Source organism: Myxine glutinosa, chromosome 10 (assembly GCF_964187855.1).
Source record: "Myxine glutinosa chromosome 10, kmMyxGlut1.1, whole genome shotgun sequence".
NCBI lineage: Eukaryota > Metazoa > Chordata > Myxini > Myxiniformes > Myxinidae > Myxine > Myxine glutinosa.
In genome coordinates, this window is record NC_136270.1 from 26,174,340 (window position 1) to 26,194,339 (window position 20,000).

The window sequence follows — 20,000 nt, forward strand, 5'->3', positions numbered from 1 at the left end:
GAGGTCAGAACTTCTTCCTCTGTGTTGAAGTTCAGTCCCCCTACAAATAACTTGGAACTTTTGTCGCCATCCCGAGCTGGTGGGGTGTTATTTTCCCTGCTGTGCTCTTTACCAACCCTCGGGTTACCATAAATTTGCCCCCCGGCCAAATCATTCCCAATAATCACAGATACTCCCTCTACAGGAAGCGTGGCTTGTAAACCGACGGTGACCGGTCCTGACACCAAATCGGATTCCAAATGGATGACATGAAGTGGGGCACTAACACAGCCACCGATCCCTTGTAACCGAACACTATCACCCGTTGCGGTACTCTTTGACAATGGCAAAATGCCTTCAAGCATTAAGGATTGATGGGCTCCTGTGTCCCTCAAAACCCTAACCGGTCTTGGGTTAGTCAAGTCTCCCTTGAGTGAGACCAACCCCTCATAAATAAATGGTCGGTAACTCTTCTGTGGGCGATTTCTTACGCTTGCCATCGCATTCGGAGTGGTAATAGTCGGCCTCCGCTCTGGGTCTTCCCTTTTCATGCGGTAACAACTGGACATCAAGTGTTCAGGTTTCTTGCAAAAAGCGCAAGTAGGCCTGGAGGAAAAACTCGTGGTCTGCCTCGGGCCCCCCGAAATACAAGTTTGTCTTGGGCCCGCAGCCCTCTGATTTCGAACAGGTGGGGTATCCGCGTTGTCCCCATAATCCTCTCGAGGCCGCCGCCATGTAAGGTCGTTCTCCGCACCGGGTGTTCCATAACTCCCCTGCTGAAGTCTAGGCGAGGAGTTAGGTTTGTGGACCCCTATCCGGTGTGTTAAGGCATAATCATCTGCCATGGTGGCTGCGTCCCACAACTTTGGTACTTTCTTTTCCTGCAGGTACACTTTGATGTCCTCGTGGACACACTGTTGAAATTCCTCCACCAGGATCAAGTCACGCAATGTTTCGAAGTCTTTCCCGACTCCTTTTGACTCACACCACCGATCAAACATGTTTTCTTTCACTCTGGCAAACTCCACATGGGTCTCACTCTCCCTCTTCCTGGCATTCCTGAATTTTTGCCGGTAAGCTTCCGGAACCAACTCATAGGCTTTGAGGATGTGCTTCTTCAATACCTCATAATCTGCACATTGGTCCATTGGTAGCGCCGAATAAATCTCTTGAGCTTTTCCCACCAGCACACTTTGTACTAGTATGGTCCAGGCCTCCTCCGGCCAGTTTAACTGTCGAGCCACTTTCTCAAAGTGCGGAAAAAATTTAGCGACTTCCTTTTCACTGAAGGGTGGAACCAGCCTCACATGTCTGCCCACATCCCAGGTGTTCTGGCTAGGTGTCGACCCCGTCAGCAAGGGTGGTACCTCTCCCTGTTCTCTCATTAACTCCAGCTCCTTGAATTTAATTTCTTGCTGAAGCGCCATGTCACGTTCCTTCAATTCCCTTTCCGCTTTTCTCTCCTCTGCTTCGAGTTCCCTTGCAGCTCTCCCCTCCTCTGCTTCTGCTTTCCTTTCCTCTGTTTTCATCCTTTCTAACCTTTCCTGGAGTTCTCGTTCCACTCTCCTTTCTTCTTCTGCTCTTTCCTTTTCTGCTTTCCTTTCTTCTTCTGCTAACCTTTCCTGGAGTTCTCGTTCCACTCTCCTTTCCTCTGCTTGTTTCTCTTCTCTCCTCTCTTCTGCTTTCCTTTCTTCTTCTTTTAACCTTTCCTGGAGTTCTCGTTCCACTCTCCTTTCCTCTGCTTGTTTCTCTTCTCTCCTCTCTTCTGCTTTCCTTTCTTCTTCTTTTAACCTTTCCTGGAGTTCTCGTTCCACTCTCCTTTCCTCTGCTTGTTTCTCTTCTCTCCTCTCTTCTGCTTTCCTTTCTTCTTCTGCTCTTTCCTTTTCTGCTTTCCTTTCTTCTTCTGCTCTTTCCTTTTCTGCTTTCCTTTCTTCTTCTTTGATCCGTTCCTGGCTCCGTAATTGCAACTCCAGTTTCCGGAGCTCAACGTCTTCTGGTTCTTCGGGTAGCCACTGCCAGGCTAACTCGTCCCATGTTCCTAATCCCACCATAGACTGTATCACCGTGGTCTGCAACTCTGCCTTCCTCAAATTAGTTCGGACCTCCAAGTTAAAATGTTTGGCCAATTTCAAGAGGTCCGACTTTAGTAACGCTCGGAACTGTGCCTCACTCGGGGTTACCGCAAAGTTCTGTGCCACAAACGCCATGGTGCCTATCGTTAACACCTGTTAACCTTCACCCAAGACTTTACCCCACTTTCCCCAAAAATTTACCAATTAATACTTAATTAATAAATTTTAATTAATAAAAATATTATTTTATACAATTTTAGATCCCGGACGTAGACCCAATTGCGAATCCGCAAATCGTAATTTGGACGAGCCCCCAATTCTGTTACGTGGTCCTCCCGGTGACTACCTGGTCTCGGTGACCCCCGGACAGTGAGAGGAACTCCGCCAGAAAGATTTATTATGTATGCGCTTTCGTAACGCAATCAATATGAATTCCAACCAAGAAAAAACCCCACACCAAGGATCCGGAATAATCAATGATATTGTAACGATTTTGAGAAGTGTAACGGGTTTTGAGAAGTGTAACGGGTTTTGAGAAGTGTAACGGGTTTTGAGGAGTGTAACAATTTTGGAGGAAGGGTAACGGATGTGAAGAGTATGGTTTTGGTATGGTAACATCCTGGTAATGTAAATAATGGTCGCAGCCGTCCTCCTAATTAATTTCATAGAACATACACGCAGGTCACGATATATCTTTTAAATAGTGTATTTCCTTATTCCATGTAGGCTAAGTATGTGTTTTCCACTAGATTGACTTTGCATTGTATCAAACAAAATAAGCGTAGGCCCTTCCAATTTCCCCAAAACCTCCCTTCCAATTGCCTTCCGCATTTTGGCTGGTTTTCTTCAAACCACCATTGGCCACGAGGTAAGGTTGGAGAAGAAAGGCGTGGCTCCACCTCGTCAGAAGAGGGCAGGAGTGAACCGGCCCTAACAGCCAATCAACACCGCGGTGAGTGACCCGGTAGGCGTGCCCTCGGAGCCGGCGGCTTAATTCCGCCGGAGGTGATAAAAGCGACTGCAGGGGACTGCTTTAAGAGTGCAGATGGGAGATGACTGGAGATGAGCTGGAGAGGAGCAACGAGGCTGCACCAAAGAGAGGCCTTGAGAGATACGCTGGGGGATGACCTGGAAGAGGAGCGCAAGCCCTACCTACCTACCTGCCTGCCTGCAATACCCCCCTTGTCGTTGGAGAGACGCGCTGAACGGAGGGAGACGGCTCCACCCCAGGAAGAGGAGCAGGTGTGCCGAGCCAGCGCGTGACGGCCGCGGATACGCGACGGAGGTTTTCCCGCCAAAACCGCGAGGGGTGCTGCGGCCTCCGACCTTGCCTTCCTCCACGCGTCCACCTCAGCTATTCCTTCCTGCAATATCCACCGTGTGAGTGTGAACGTCCTGTCCTACTCGTTTGTCTTGGGGATTAAGTAAATGAAATAGAATAAGTTAACAATGCACTGTGTGACTGCTCTTTTCCATCTATTGCTGTAAATAATATTGGTCGCTCTAAAATATTGCTTGTGTGTGTATAATAAATCTGTTCTTCCTCCGTATTCTTCTTCTTCTTTTTCATTCTCTTGCGATCGCTTTAGAGATTTCCCGATTGAATATCCGTGGGGCGATCTGGTCAACGTCGGGTGAAATCGGGTTTTAATCGGGGAGTAACTGTTCGGACGCGGTTAAATACACCACCGCTCGGTCCATATAACATCTAAAAACCGTGTCCGTAACAATTGGTTGTCAGGAGGTGGGATTCGAACCTGGGACTAAATTTGTTAGGCCCAAATTTTGGAACACCAATTGTACTATTAGAGTAACAATTGGTGTCGGGGAGTGAGATCGACCCGGAGCGCGCTGCACGCGCTCAAAATTATAAAGCGGACGAAATTGTGTTTTATAAAACCCGAATTTTTAGATCGCGCCATGGACAATCAAGGCGATCGGATGTCGGTGGGGGAGATAGACGGGTTAGGGGTAACCCAGGAACCAGGGGAAATGTATGTGGAAGAAAGGGAGGAGGAAAATGGCAATGTGGTTGCGGGAATTTCAGGTGCACAAAATGGCGCTCTAGCGCACGTGATTACAGCGGCGCCACATTTAGCCACGCCCATGGTCGCGGTAGTCGAACCGGAGATGCCAATGGATTTGAACCTTTTTTTTATACAAATGAAGGCCCTTATGGCCCAGAATAGCGAGAAAATGAGGGAGGAAGCAAGGGCTGATAGTGCGAAAATGGAAAGCAGAATGATGGGGGTAATGAGGGACGAAGCAAGGGCTCAGAGTGAGCAAATGGGGGTAATGAGGGACGAAGCGAGGGGTACCAGTGAGGGGTTAGACAATAATTTTAAGGAGTTAGACAAGAAATTTGAGGGATTAGACAATGGGATAGAAGGGGTGAAAAATGGGTTAATGGGGGTAGAAAACAGAATGGCCGCTCAAGAGAATCAGTTAGAGGGGGTGAAAAATGGGTTAATGGGGTTAGAAAATAGGATGGAGGACAAATTGCGGGAAATAGGGGAACAATCCGCCCGGGAAATCGAACAGATGGGGAACCAGATGGAGGAAATACGACGAGGGGTGAGTGAGGAGGTCTCGGGGCTACGCGAGGAGGTAAAGCGAGGCGAAAAGCGTATCGAGAAAGAGGTGAGAAATAATACGGTAAAGTTACAGGGGGGAATAGAAGACCTGACGAAAGGAGTAGAACAGCTGACGGTGGGACAAAAAGAACTAGCGGACCAAGTGGAAAAGAACACTGCAATCATCGGGGGTTTAAAAGCAACACAAAAGGACATTAAAAATGAATTAATAGCGACACAAAAGGAATGTCAAATGGTACATGAGGGATTGACGAAGAGGTTGGAAGAGGTGACAGAAGTAATGGAGACGAAGGACCGGGAGGTAAGGACGCACATAGAAACGGTTAAAGTAGCAATGGAGGAAGAAATCGAGGGGGCGCACCGGGAGCTGAAAGAGGTAAAGGAAAAATTAGAGGAGGTGGAAGAAGGGGTGAGTGAAATTAAGAAGAAACGGACAGAAACTAAGAGAGAAATCCGGGAGGAGGTGATGGAATGTGTACAAGGTCTGTGTTCAAATCATGATGCGGTGCTCACTAACCAAATAAAAAGTTTGCAGGTGGCAGAGAAGGTGCGACGAGGTACGGAGGTGAGTGGCAATGTACATGATGTGAGGGGAGATTCAGTCGGCTTGGGGATTGGTTTGGATCCGGGTGTTCGTGAAAGGCCGTTGGTGAGGTGTGTGACAGGACAGGTGTGCGAAAAAAGGGGTGTGCGAGAATGTCCGACCATGGGGTGTGTGAGGAAAAAGTGCACGCCGAGGAGTGAGTGTGCCGTCAAGAGTGAATTGGTCAAAGCGCGTGTGCGAGGGAGCACAGGGAAGCGCGGTGTGGTGAGTGTTACGGAGGAAGTAACGAAGAAGTGTGCGCGGGAGGATGCGCGAGAAAGGTGTGTAACGGACGGGTGCATGGGGAAAGCGCATGCTGTCAAGAGTAAGAGAGAATGCATGCCTGTGGTGAGTGTTACGGAGGAAGTAACGAAGAAGTGTGCGCGGGAGGATGCGCGAGAAAGGTGTGTAACGGACGGGTGCATGGGGAAAGCGCATGCTGTCAAGAGTAAGGGTGAGTGCGCGACTGAGAGTGGAGGTGAGAGTAGTGAGAGTGAAACGGAGCGTGAGCTGGTTGTGATAGGTGAGCGAGGATGTACACCTGGGATGGAAGGATGCACACCTGGAATGGTAGAGCGTGAGTGGGAATGCACGCTGGAATTGGTAGTGAGACACGTGGTTGGGTGTGCGGGTGAGAGCACACCTGTGATTGTCACAAAGGAGGTGACCGAGGAGGGGGCGCGAAGCGGTGTATTGGTGAGGTGTGCGAGCAACGAATGTGTGCCAAAGTGTTCGGTGGTCAGGTGTGTGACCAAGTCGGTGAGCGGAGTGAGTGTACCGAGGTGTGAAAGAAAAGGTACGAGGAGAATGGGAACGGCTGCATGTATGAGCAAGAAAGAGGTAGCGTATGCATGTAAGCCTGCAGGTGAAGCGTCGACGATAACTGGGTTAAAGGTTAGAACGACTTATAGCCGACTCGGGCCCTCGGTGCGTGCCGGGCTTCGCGTGCCGCGAGAACCAGCGGGGATCCGAACCACGGCGGTTTCGAAAGAACCGCCGTGCGCGATCCACGCTGGGCCTCGTTTTGAACGGCCGCGGCCGGGCTCCACTAGGCGGAGCGGGCGGCTGGATAGGAAGGGTCGCTATGGCGACCACGTTTTGTTGAGACGTGCCGGCAGGTCGAGATCGGGACATTGGATGGCTCCACGCCGAGGTGATGCGTGGGATCTCGGCCCGGGTAAGCCCCCGCCCCGGCCCCGAATGCGGGACGCATCCAGCCGCCAGCACAAAAGAATCCGCGTTCAGTGCTCGGCTGTACGAAGCCGGGCTGTAGATGTGAATTGGCGCACCGAGAGGATGTAATAAGTAGACGGGTGATGGTGATAGTGATAGTAGTGATTTGAAACGAAATTTAGAAAAGTGAATAGAATTGGCAGTAAATGGAAAATTTTTGAATTGTTGGATTTGGACGAGCGAAATTTATAGTGAGAGACCCCCGATGTGGTGGGATGGCAAATCCACCATCCCTCACAGACGTGGGGGCAAAGGAGCAATAGCTTATGGGGTGTATGGCAGTGAAAACTAGCCCGGGTGGGTTAGGTTATATTGTAGGGATATAGCGAAGATGACATTAAGTGACGTTAAGTTTAGTTAGTGACTGATACCTGTAGTGGGGACGCAGGTAGATTAGTATGGATGATAATGACGAGGGAGCGCAATAGTTTAAAGGGACGACTGGGAAGCGCAAGTTTCAGAGGGGAGTAGTTAGCTGAGATGATGCCGTGTGTGGGAGTGATTGAACAGGTGTGATTGCACAGGTGTGCAACTGAACAGGTGGATGGAGCAGTGTATGAGTGAGTGATGGTGATTGTGTATTGTGATGACCAAGTGGTCCAGGAAGAAAGGAGGGTGCAGGTGGCACCAGGTGAGATTGCACAGGTGTGCAACGACAGGTGAATGGAGGGCAGGTGTATGGAATAAATGGTATGGAGTATTGGAATGGATGGTCGTGGAGTGAGTATGGTGGAAATTGTGGAGTGGAGTGGATGGTGCGAAGGTGTGAATGGGGGAAGAGTGGACCCCCATCACGGATACCCGGGGCGGGTAGTGTAAGTGTTAGGTAGAGGGTATAGGTAAATTGTAGTTGGATATTGGCATCTGTGGTGCGGGTGACAGAATGGTATGTGGATGGGTGCGTTGGTGTTGTGGAAATGGCTGGGCGTGTAGCCTGTTAGTGTGTGTAGTTGGTTTGGGCACTCCACCACTGTAAGGATGTCGGCCAGGTGAGGCCGCAGGTGGGCTCTGGGAGCCGGTAGTAGTTGTGTGGATGGGGCCCGAGGATCCGGAGGACGGACCCGGGTAGCCCAGTGCCAGAGGGCACCAAGGGGTGACAGAGCCAGGAGAGGGGCTGCCCCCAGTTAGATAGGTTAGGGTGAGGAGCTAGGTAAGCTCGGGTGGCAACTACAGTGGTGGAGGTGTGCAGGTGGGTAGACCTGTTGGGAGAGGTACACGTCGCAGCCCAGAAATTGTGCTAGAGCACCGGGAGATGAATCGGGGGAGTGAGACCCTAAATTGAGGAGCACCACAGTTTGGCCAATGGGAATTGGTTATTAGAACCCATAGTGTAAGTTGGCCAATGAATTGGCAGGGAAAGACCCCGGGTAGTGTAAAGTGTGTTAAAATCATTTAGAGGAGAGTTAGGATGAAGGATCTCCTCACACCATCTGCATCCACTCACCTGAGGTGACAGGTACTCCACACCATGCCATGTTTTGATTATTTTTTATGATGCAAATGTTTGGATTGTGAGACGCATCATGACGTGGGTGGGACATTGTGCTTTGATGTTCCATCTCTGCCTCCTTATGAGGATTGATGATGAATTTGGTGATGGCAAATTTTGAAGTAAAGGGATTGTGGGGACGAATTTGGTATAAGGGAAATATGGGGAAGACGTGACAGTAGTGACGAATTTGTAAATGGGTAGATTTTGTAAATATGGGGTAAGAGCAAGGGTAGTGTAGGTGACAGGGGGGTGACGTACGGTAGGGACGAGCTTTCTCACTTCGCCCTCCGTACGCATTTCACCTTGCATTGCCTTGTTTGACGTGTACCCTTGTGACCTTACCCCTCGCTCAATTGTCTTTCTTTTGTCTCCCACATGACCTGTGCGCCATTGGGTGCCGAGGGGAGCGTGCGTGAGGTGGCCATTGTGCGCCCGAGATTCCCAGAACCAGCACGCATTGCGTTGATGTACCACTTTATGGACCGCTGTTCGGCGGCCAAGTACCACTTGATGGACCCCAGGTTCTGGGGCAGAGCACCTCTGTTGGAGACCGGCCATAGTGGCCAGGGAATCTTGCTTGCGGACCTCGGTAAGGTGGCACCTATGCCAAACAGGTGGACCACCCTTAGTTGGCCCCTGAGGCCCTAAATAAAAATGGACGCAAGTTGTGCTTTTTTTTAGTATGTCCAAATAGGCCGCATGAAGCCAGAAGACGTCGGGAAGAACATCGGCCCAGCAGAGAAGGAGAAGACCACCACCAGTTGTTTTGTTGTGTTTATTATGAACCATGGTGACTGCGCACCGAGTGGTGCTTTGTGGTGCTTGTGGTGCTTTTGGGTGCTTTTGGGTGCTTTGGTGGTATTGGTACTGGTGCATCGATGCAATGCGTGCTGTCTCCTCCCTCCCAACAGGAATTTCTTTCTCTTGTTCCCTAAAAAGAAAAGAAAAAAAAAAACACACAGGTCCTGGGTTGCGTTGTAAATAAGAAATCACGTCATTGTAAATAATGCTCCCCACCGTAAATGTATAGTTTGAGAATAATCCCGTAATTCGGTTAGCTGTGGGCTTGAGTCTGTTAGACAGGATGCAATGCAATAGGGGGACATACTTATTTGTGTTTTAAAATTGTCACACTCAGGGTCAGGTTAATTGTAGAGGGAATTACACCTACATGTCACACTCAGTTAAGTCTAGTAGGCCCGAGGACGTGCCTGAAGAAAGGAGGGTGCAGTGTAACGATTTTGAGAAGTGTAACGGGTTTTGAGAAGTGTAACGGGTTTTGAGAAGTGTAACGGGTTTTGAGGAGTGTAACAATTTTGGAGGAAGGGTAACGGATGTGAAGAGTATGGTTTTGGTATGGTAACATCCTGGTAATGTAAATAATGGTCGCAGCCGTCCTCCTAATTAATTTCATAGAACATACACGCAGGTCACGATATATCTTTTAAATAGTGTATTTCCTTATTCCATGTAGGCTAAGTATGTGTTTTCCACTAGATTGACTTTGCATTGTATCAAACAAAATAAGCGTAGGCCCTTCCAATTTCCCCAAAACCTCCCTTCCAATTGCCTTCCGCATTTTGGCTGGTTTTCTTCAAACCACCATTGGCCACGAGGTAAGGTTGGAGAAGAAAGGCGTGGCTCCACCTCGTCAGAAGAGGGCAGGAGTGAACCGGCCCTAACAGCCAATCAACACCGCGGTGAGTGACCCGGTAGGCGTGCCCTCGGAGCCGGCGGCTTAATTCCGCCGGAGGTGATAAAAGCGACTGCAGGGGACTGCTTTAAGAGTGCAGATGGGAGATGACTGGAGATGAGCTGGAGAGGAGCAACGAGGCTGCACCAAAGAGAGGCCTTGAGAGATACGCTGGGGGATGACCTGGAAGAGGAGCGCAAGCCCTACCTACCTACCTGCCTGCCTGCAATACCCCCCTTGTCGTTGGAGAGACGCGCTGAACGGAGGGAGACGGCTCCACCCCAGGAAGAGGAGCAGGTGTGCCGAGCCAGCGCGTGACGGCCGCGGATACGCGACGGAGGTTTTCCCGCCAAAACCGCGAGGGGTGCTGCGGCCTCCGACCTTGCCTTCCTCCACGCGTCCACCTCAGCTATTCCTTCCTGCAATATCCACCGTGTGAGTGTGAACGTCCTGTCCTACTCGTTTGTCTTGGGGATTAAGTAAATGAAATAGAATAAGTTAACAATGCACTGTGTGACTGCTCTTTTCCATCTATTGCTGTAAATAATATTGGTCGCTCTAAAATATTGCTTGTGTGTGTATAATAAATCTGTTCTTCCTCCGTATTCTTCTTCTTCTTTTTCATTCTCTTGCGATCGCTTTAGAGATTTCCCGATTGAATATCCGTGGGGCGATCTGGTCAACGTCGGGTGAAATCGGGTTTTAATCGGGGAGTAACTGTTCGGACGCGGTTAAATACACCACCGCTCGGTCCATATAACATCTAAAAACCGTGTCCGTAACAATATATTCCCCGAGCAATCAACCATCAACAATCCACAATCAACAATCAATCCCTGAGATGATTAAGATGGCCATCTTACATATGTGTGTCCCCTTTCCCCACTCCCGACCCCTTGGGTACTCACGACCCCTTTGGTCTCTGTCCCTCACAATGTCTCTGGGCCCCTCCTGACCAAGATGATGGTCGGCTTCGCCGCACACGGGCGGTTGAACGAACCCCGGGCGGACGTGCTTCCACCGGGCATGTACCGTACCGGGAACCACGGCTGCAGCACACCCCTCCTGGCCAAGCGAAGTGGGCAAAGCAAGCGCCGCTTGCAATGCGCGCGAGGCCCCAAAGTGCGACCCGTACGCGTCCTTGTAGTAGTGTTTTCAGTGAAAATTTTTAACATAGGGGTATCATTGCAAAAATGGTGGCAAATGATAGCTCTTGAAATATGGATTAAAATGGTCTTTGAATGGGCTTCATTGGACAAAGCGTTACAAAGTTATGGATTTTAAAATCTTTTTTATTTCCCATACAAATGGTGACGTAGCTCAATGGCCATTGCCTATGGCAATATGGCTGAAAAATGGCCGAAAATTAAGGGAATCTTGGAGTAAATTAGACAAGTTGTCTTTATTACTCATCCTATTGAGCTAAAATTTGCACACAATGTTCCTAGTTGCTAGTGTAATCATTTGTACATATGAAATCCTAAATAGTCATTGTAGTTTTTACATGGTTGCCAAGTTGTAGACGGTGCGGCGAACTGTGCCGGACGCTGGGTCCGGGCACGGACCCACGGCAACTTGACGTGTCAAAAGGGTAGTTACACGTCCCGGTAACTCCTCTCGCCAGACGGGCTTGGGGAACGCAGCTTTTCCACGCTGCTCAATCTCGATCCCCACTCTCCTCGGAGCTGGGCGAGGAAGAAAAAGAATCGTCGCTTCTCCCGGACCTCGTGTCTTTTCTTCTTCCGTTTCCGGTCTCCTTTTTCCCAGAAGGGCTCCTAACCCTTTAATTACAACAACCCTTAATCGACTACACATTGATAAGCAAAGACCTGAATAGTAATTCACATACATTCACATAAATATGTAACAGTATTTCAAAAAAGTGGAATTGGGGTGAAATTAGCGGGGGTAGAAAAGATCATGGTTTTGGATGGGGTAAGATAAGAGATGGTGGTGAACAGCTGTTTTAAAGACTTGTAGGGTGGAGTGGGATTGAAGAGAGTGAGGGAGTTTGTTCCAGAGGCGGGAGAAAAGAGGAATGAAGGAGTGAAGATGAGCAGAGAGTCTTGATTTTGGCAGTTTAACCATTTGGATTTGTTCTTCACCTCCAATCCGTTGTGTTAAAGCTACACAATTTCACCTACAATTAGGGCTTCTTTTGTCTTTCCTCCTTCACTCTGCGTAATTCTATCTTCGTAATTGCTGATGGTTCAACATGTTCCTCCTTCCCTATCAACGGTGTCCCTCAGGGTTCTGTCCTGTCTCCAATACTCTTCCTTCTTTTCATCAATGACCTTCTTTCTTCTACAAATAACCAAATGTACTCGGATACCGATGACTCGACATTACATCCCTCCATGTTTTTCCCATCTGCCCCATTTTCCCTCACTCTATCTGCATTTCATTTCATCACAGAAACCACCATCACATTTTTCATCCACCTCTTTAAATTCGGATTTGGACAACATTTCCCAGTGGGGCAAATGTAATCAGGTTAAGTTTCTTGCTTCTAAAACTCAATTTCTTCCCATCTCTCTCTGGAACTTCTCTGAACTCTCCAATCTCGCACATTGGATACTGCCCACAAACTCGCGCATTCACTGCTTTTCAGAAGCGATAAGCGAGCAGTGTTCTTTTTGTGGACAAATTGAAACATTGGCACACACATACATTCGTTGTGAACATGCAAAACCACATTTATGGTTTTGAAAGCGCTATTTGCACATCTCTCTTGATTTTCGCTTTTCAACATTTATTTTTGGCCCAAATGGATCCTCATCCTTCCAAAGGCAGTTATGGCAATTTTTCTCATTTCCCAGGCCAAGCTGGCAATTTATAAAACCAGAAAGTCCAAGTTAAAGAATGATTTGTACAGCACGGACACCGCGGTAATTTTTAAGGCATTTTGGGAAAGCCGAATAAAACTCGAATTTTACTGTTGCTCTCATTCCAGTCAGTTGGAGTGTTTTGAGAAACTATGGTGTACGAATGATGGGTTTTGTAATGTTTCTGAAGGCTGCTTGATACTCACTTCATATAATTGATTTATTTTCCTCATGTGCTTACTTTGTTAGCTTAACTTCCCTTGTGTGGTTTATGTTTCCTCCTATGAAAAGGTCTGTAACTGCTGGTTCTTGTGTATTTGAGTTTGCTTGTGTATTTGAGTCTCTCTGTCATCTCTTGCTCCGTCTCTTGCGCTCCCTTTTGCACTCTGTGGTAGTAAACCAAGTGTTCATAAAAACCTGTATGTGGTAATTTGAGGTGCGGTATTTGCCATGAAGCGTGACTGAATTGGCCTTTAAAATCCGGTAACGGGCAGATTGGGAAACACACATTTAATGCTCATATGTTGCGCCGTTCAAAAATGGCAACACTTTTTTTATGGATGGGCGTGCGAGCTTGATTAAACTTACTAAGAATTGAACACTCGACCCAAGCAAAGCCAATGGAAATCTGAATCAACAAAGCCGGGCAGTGTATAATCAGAGGCTCACAGGCCTAATGTTAAGCCTACCAGGAAAGAAGATGGCAGCTATATCATTTCGTCTCAATACTATGGTGGGTGGAGTCAAGGGACAGATGTGGGTGTGGTCTGGATGCTGACTGACCAATGGGTGCACATTTCAAACATCGACCCACAACAACAACAACGCAAAACTCTTGTTAACCTGTGACATGTCACAGGTAAAAATGCATACTTGCTACTTTATATGTAACAGCAAAAGAAAAAAAAGACCTCGCCACTTGCCTTGGCCTGCTGTATGAGGAACGAGTCAATGTAGTCTTGTGGATCAGTGGTCACGAGTGAAGAACGATGCTCATCGATAGCTTTGTCGATATACTTCCTGACATTTTTTATGTTGTCAGAAAATACTTCGTAGGGTTGACGCAGCAAACGGAAAATTGGAAAAGCATTGTAAAGCTGCAGAGAAAATGCAATTTATCATTACGACGGTGACAGAAATCATGTCATGCTTCACATCATAAATATCACTTTTATACAGGTACACGACGAATTTTTTTATTTTTTTTACATTGATCGAAGTGTCATGGAGGGTACACTAATCACGTTTAGGATGAGGAAGATGTTAAACATTATTTCCATTTTACATTAATTCAAGGACAGTAGACGGGACGAATCCACACCAGTATTTGGGACATGAACCTGTGATCCCATCACCATGAGAAATTTTACCAAATAAGAATTTTTTTTCTTGCACCTTCAGTGAAGTGCTGAGATGTTCAACACAGATATACCTTTTGGTATGTAATTTGTATGCAGACATGGTAACTCAATGTATGATTGGGACATGGGACGGTCATTAAACTGGGACTCCCATCTGCGGCATTAGTTGGTGGCTATTAAACAGTCCAAGGTTTCCTTTGCAAAGATTAGGCGAAATTCCAAATTCCTGGCCTGACTTCATGTGTCGGTGGTGACCCTACCAGGATTGTAGCCCAGTAACTGCTTTAGTAGCACCAACGCTCTGCATAGAGCATGCTTCATTATGATGAATTTTATGCATTGTGAGAAGCATACCTGAGCAGCAGGACCTCCTGTCTCTCGCACATTGAAGTTTATACGTCCAAGGAGGTCAAGGAAGGTGGCATCCTCGTACTCAAACCGCTTGCCTAAAACTGTTGCACAAATGACGTTGGATACAGCGGAACTGAGGACAAATGTGGGTTCAAATGGTGATCCTGCAGCAAACATCACGGGGAAGGATAACAGGAAAAACATTAGTGAACACGTCTTTCCTGCTCACTTCTAATAAGTGATCAGACAGAAAAACAGATTTTAAGAATACAATAGCCTGCTTGAAAATTGTGAGAAACTTCTGCTTTATTGTGTCGAGAATTTCATGCGTCTTTCACTGACGAGAAGCTTCCGTCTGGCCACTCTGCCATAAACCTCAGATCGGTGGAGTGTTGCAGTGATGGTTGTCCTTCTGGATGTTCCTTCCATCTCCACACAGGATCTCTGGAGCTCAGCCAGAGTGACCATCGGGTTCTTGTTCACCTCTCTTACCAAGGCCCTTCTCCCCCGATTGCTCAGTTTGGCCGGGCGGCCAGCTCTAGGAAGAGTCCTGGTTGTTCCAAACTTCTTCCATTTAAGAATTATGGAGGCCACTGTGCTCTTGGGAACCTTCAATGCAGCAGAAAATTTTTTTGTAGGCTTCCCCAGATCTGTGCCTCGACACAATCCTGTCTCTGAGCTCTGCAGGCAGTTCCTTCGACCTCATGGCTTGGTTTTTGCTCTGATATGCATTGTCAGCTGTGAGACCTTATATAGACAGGTGTGTGCCTTTCCAAATCATGTCCAATCAATTGAATTTACCACAGGTGGACTCCAATCAAGGTGTAGGAACGTCATCTCAAAGATGATCAAGAGAAATGGGAGGCACCTGAGCTAAATTTCAAGTGTCATAGCAAAGGGTCTGAATACTTATGTCAATGTGATATTTCAGTTTTTTCTTTTTAATAAATTTGCAAAACTTTCTAAAATCCTGTTTTCTCTTTGTCATTATGGGGTATTGAGTGTAGATTGATGAGGGAAAAAATGAATATAAACGATTTCAGCATAAGGCTGCAACATAACAAAATGTGAAAAAGTGAAGGGGTCTGAATACTTTCTGAATGCCCTGTAGGTGGCCGTGGCCTCATGCGTCAGTGTGGGGAACCGGGAGAGGGGCGTAAATTCTCCATGTCAATGTGTACCGTGTAGCGCCACCTGGTGTTGGTGGCAGAGGGTTTTGCAATTTCCTTTTTTACCTGGCCAACACTGAGGTTAAAATACTCTTCACATGGGTAAATTTTTCCTCCTCCCGTTTCCCCCCCCCCCCCACCTCCTCCCAAAACGGAAGGCCTGCCAAACCTCCCCCTCCCCCCAAAAGATGCTTATGCAGTATATATTTCCCCTCCCCACCCCCCAAGCAACGCCGGGTACTTCAGCTAGTCTCCCATAAATCTCTCTCACACATTGTAATGTTAAACCAACGTAATAGCTCATACAAGATACATGACATATTGCACCAGTTGTCTTCACTAGCCATCTTTTTATTGTCATAACTCTCTTAAATATGTAATTTTATGGCTGAATTGTAACCACCATATCTAAATGTGTATTTTTCTGTGTACTTTGCAGACCGCCATACCTTGAGACCGGCCAGACATCGTTTTTCATCCTTTAATAAATAAATACAAACCTGTGTACTACCTGATGGGTTCTGTATCATTTGCTACCCTTTGCCATCGACTTACACAATGAATATGCAGGTGTTGATGTAGCGCGCGCATGATGGGCAACATGGCCTCCTCCTGCATTAAAGTTCTTTGTATTTACACAATTAAACTGCTGAGCCGTCCCCGCTTTCCATGCTCATAACGCTATATCTTACCTTCCATATCAGTAAGGCGTTTTATCAAACAGGAAACCTCTTCGGAGATGCGTTCATCCATGGTGAATTTTCCCATGCCGTGGTTCTTCAGTGTCGTCAATGAAAAGCGCCGCAGAATTCTCTGATGGTCCCCGGTATGAAAGACAACTCCTGCATGAACAGAAGTACATGATTGTACTGAGTTTGCTGCATACTTACACAGAGCAATGTTTGTATTCCTTTCAACAATGATTAACGATTAACGAAGATGTTCGAGGATCATTACCATGTTTTTGTTCCCCATTGGAAGTACTTGACAATGTGCCAAGTTTCAAATTTTTCCATTGAGCGGTTTACGAGAAATATATTTTTAATTATTTTGCGTTTAATCCAAGATGGCTGCCATACCACGTGACCTATGATGTCACAATTATCATAAAACATTCTGCATGGGTGTCACTCCTACCCTGAAAGTTTTGTCTCAATCGGACATGCGGTTGCGGAGAAAAATGGGGTTTAGCCCATATGGGCGGATGGACAACCCAAAAACATAATGCCTCCGGCCACATCCGGGAGCAGAGGTATAATAAAATAAAACAAGCTTTATGCCTAGGTCACCGTCGGTGAAGCGATGCGAGTTGACAAAGTGGAAGACGCAAGGCGGCCATCTTGAATTTTGACGTGGCGACCCAATTTTCAAATGCGACCTTCCTTATGCGTAGATACACTGCCACACCAGATTAGAAGTTAGTAGTTCGTTTATATTTCAAGATATTCCGCTCACAAGGTTCAGACATACATAGCGGCGGCCATCTTGGATTTTGACGTGGCGACCCAATTTTCAATAGCGTTCTTCCTTATGCGTAGATACACCCAAACACCAGATTAGAAGTTGGTACTTCGCTTATTTTTCAAGATATTCCGCTCACAATGTTCAGACATACATGGCGGTAGCCATCTTGGATTATGACGTGGCGACCCAATTTTCAACAGCGTTCTTCCTTTTGCATAGATACACCCACACACCAGATTAGAAGTTGGTACTTTGCTTCTTTTTCAAGATATTCCGCTCACAAGTTTCAGACATACATGGCGGCGGCCATCTTGGATTTTGACGTGGGTTGCAACCACACACCAAATTCGAATGCGGTCCTTCGCTTACGCATGCACGCACGCACGCACGGACGAACGGACGGACGGGAAAATCATAGTCCACCTTTCGCTCCGCGGTGCGACGACGGGGGACAAAAAGAGGACAAGTACAGATACATTCAAAGTACACCTCCCCCATGCGAAATAAATAAATAACATGTCCTCCAGGCAATGCCACACACCCCAAGTCCAATGTAATTTGCAAGCAAGTCGCAAGAGTCCAGACACCAGTCCCAAGTCCGAGTCTCAAGTCAATTTTGTAAAGTTTGAGTTGCGTCACAAGTTGCAAAATTTTGTGACTCGAGTTTGAATCGGGTCTGAGTCGCTGACTCGAGTCCCCAACTCTGCCTGCCAGTAATCCCCTATGAAGTTGAGACCGTATGCAGCTTTACGGTTGGTGTAGATCAAGAAATGCAATGGTTGTTTGGCATCATTTACATTCCTGATTAATTTAAGCAAACCTGAAATATTGTTAGCAGTCCCCAACTTCCTCCAAGCTCAGAGGCTGTTTTAAGTGTTTGTCTCGTGATATATGTCCGAGGGTGTACGTGTATGTCTGTATGTCTGCCAACTCCATTAAGAGCCTTTGACAATGGATAAAAAAAAACTCCAAAAAACGCAGTGATTTTTAGAAAATTGCCAAACTTACTATACATTAAGTTGCAGAATAAATGTATCTCAGTGTGGAAACGTTCAATAATTCTCACTTGAAATTCAACAGGGTTAGTGCAAGGTGTGTATCAAAGAACCTCATGTCTGATCAAAAGGTCAACTCTTTGCTATATTGAATGATCTTTGATGAATCAATAATCACTTTTAAAAGGTAAAAAAAAAAACAGTACCCGGATCTTCACCGTAATCTAAGCAATTCGTCCTTGCCACACACCCAACCTATCCACCAAGTTTCATCCAAATCTGTGCATAACTTTTTGAAATATCCTGTTCCCAGACAGACAGCCAATCACACACAGACAGACAGACAGACAAACAGGGGTGCAAACATAAACTTCATCCATCCATCTACCATCGCAAGAAGCTGGAGAAACATAAGCCTCACAAAACTCCCGGTACAGATGGTCCATACTGTTTAGCAACATCTTTTTTTCGTCGCCAGAGGCGTTATGTTTTCAGGTTGTCCATCCAGCTGTCCGTCCATGATAGGTTTTCGTTACCGCGATGACTTGAGAATGGCTGAAGGGATCTTAGTCAAACTTGGTACAGGTATGTATAATGAATGAATGAATATGAATGATCGTTTTAAGGCCAATTTTCGTTAAGGCCAATGGCGTTAATTCAGCGATCGACCGGGATTCGAACCCAGGATCCTAGGATCCCAAGCCGGCACACTAACCGCTAAGCCAACACCAGGCTTAGTATACTTGTGGTAATACATTGAACATGGAGAGGATGGCATTAGAGACAACACGGGGGATAACAGGAATGCAAGCTACTTAAGTTGGTTATCCACAATGTTTTCCTGAGAGTAGTATCATCTTTATCATTGTGGGGTTATTAAACAGTGATTTATTTGAAGCTTCACCCTGATTCTCTTTGGGGTTTTTAAAAATGACCTTTGCTCTTGTTTGGGTTAATTATTATATCAGTAATTATCTCTGTCCTCCTATCCTGTTTTTTTCAACAGGACACAGCGATCCACACTCTGTGTCAGACTCTTCATCCTACATTTGTGTAATGCTCCTTCACCTCGAGTCAAACTTTTGAAGCTATGGGAAAAGTAATAAATTATCCCCAATTAATGGGTGTGTGTTATTATAATATTAAATATAGGATTTCCTTGGTAGGTGTAGGGAAGCGTTTTAGGCACCCACAAAAAGTAGGAACAAACCCAAATTGACGCAATGTCGGATACTCCTGCTGATATGAAATAAATATATTCAGTTCGGCCATTGGTGATTTCATATATTTTTACTGTAGTGTTTCAGAAATGTCCACTTACCACCAATCACATCGGTGTCTTTTGCCAAGGCCAAAATAGGACGAGCTGCGAACTCATCGGCATGACCCACCAGAGCTTCATGGATGACATCATATCCGACAAGGACCACTGCAGTAGTACCACCCAATTGTACGCTGTACACAGGACCATATTGACCTGCAAACTGAGAAACAACGTACGATATATGAGATGAATTCCCATATGGGAACAGAACGACATGTTCCTCCATGTGAGAGAAACTGGGTTGTGGCGAGAGGGTATCGCAGTGCAGTCCAACAGGTAAAAATGACAATCCCAAAATTGTTATGTACAGAAGCCTCGACGGTCCAAAAGACCTCACTGCGATACAATCATAAGGATTAGTTAAGTGATGATGATGATGATGATATGTATACCATATTCTTCACAGAGCATTCGTGTTGCCGAAGCAATTTATTTGCAAGGGTTGTTGCCATTGCCTGGGTGGTTTGCCATTGCCTGGGTGGTTTGCCATTGCCTGGGTGGGTTGCCATTGCCTTCCCAGACCATTCAGCATTTCTAAAATCACCATCAATTGTTTCACAATCAATTAATCACACACAAATTATCTAGTTCCTCCAGACTTAACTTTACAATTAGTTGTATTAAGTGGAGAAAAAGCTGCACCATAAAGTTGTTGTCTCTCATGAACTGCCGTATTACTGCATCAATTCATTGATTGCAATGCTTTTTTTATTCCAATTCCATTGAAAATAACATTTCTTTTCTACCAAATAATATGAAATCAAAATAATATCAAATTAGACTGAATGGGTAAAGATCACTCAATAAGTTTGAAGATTCAAACATGTGTGATTTTTTTTTCCCTCACATCCAGCTTGAAGTAAAT

The 20,000-nt window shown here is 46.4% G+C and overlaps 1 protein-coding gene across 1 annotated transcript in view; it reads right to left on the reverse strand.

The window, feature by feature from the left end:
- The window catches only part of LOC144888245 (cytochrome P450 2C23-like), a 799,004-nt gene that overhangs the window by 727,780 nt on the left and 51,224 nt on the right, over positions 1 to 20,000 (reverse strand). The window contains exons 3-6 of the mRNA XM_078785459.1: positions 19,133 to 19,295; positions 16,045 to 16,194; positions 14,187 to 14,347; positions 13,395 to 13,568 (exon numbers count right to left, since the gene is read on the reverse strand). Coding sequence (XP_078641585.1) covers positions 13,395 to 13,568; positions 14,187 to 14,347; positions 16,045 to 16,194; positions 19,133 to 19,295 — 648 coding nt within the window. The remainder of the gene's footprint in view (positions 1 to 13,394; positions 13,569 to 14,186; positions 14,348 to 16,044; positions 16,195 to 19,132; positions 19,296 to 20,000) is intronic.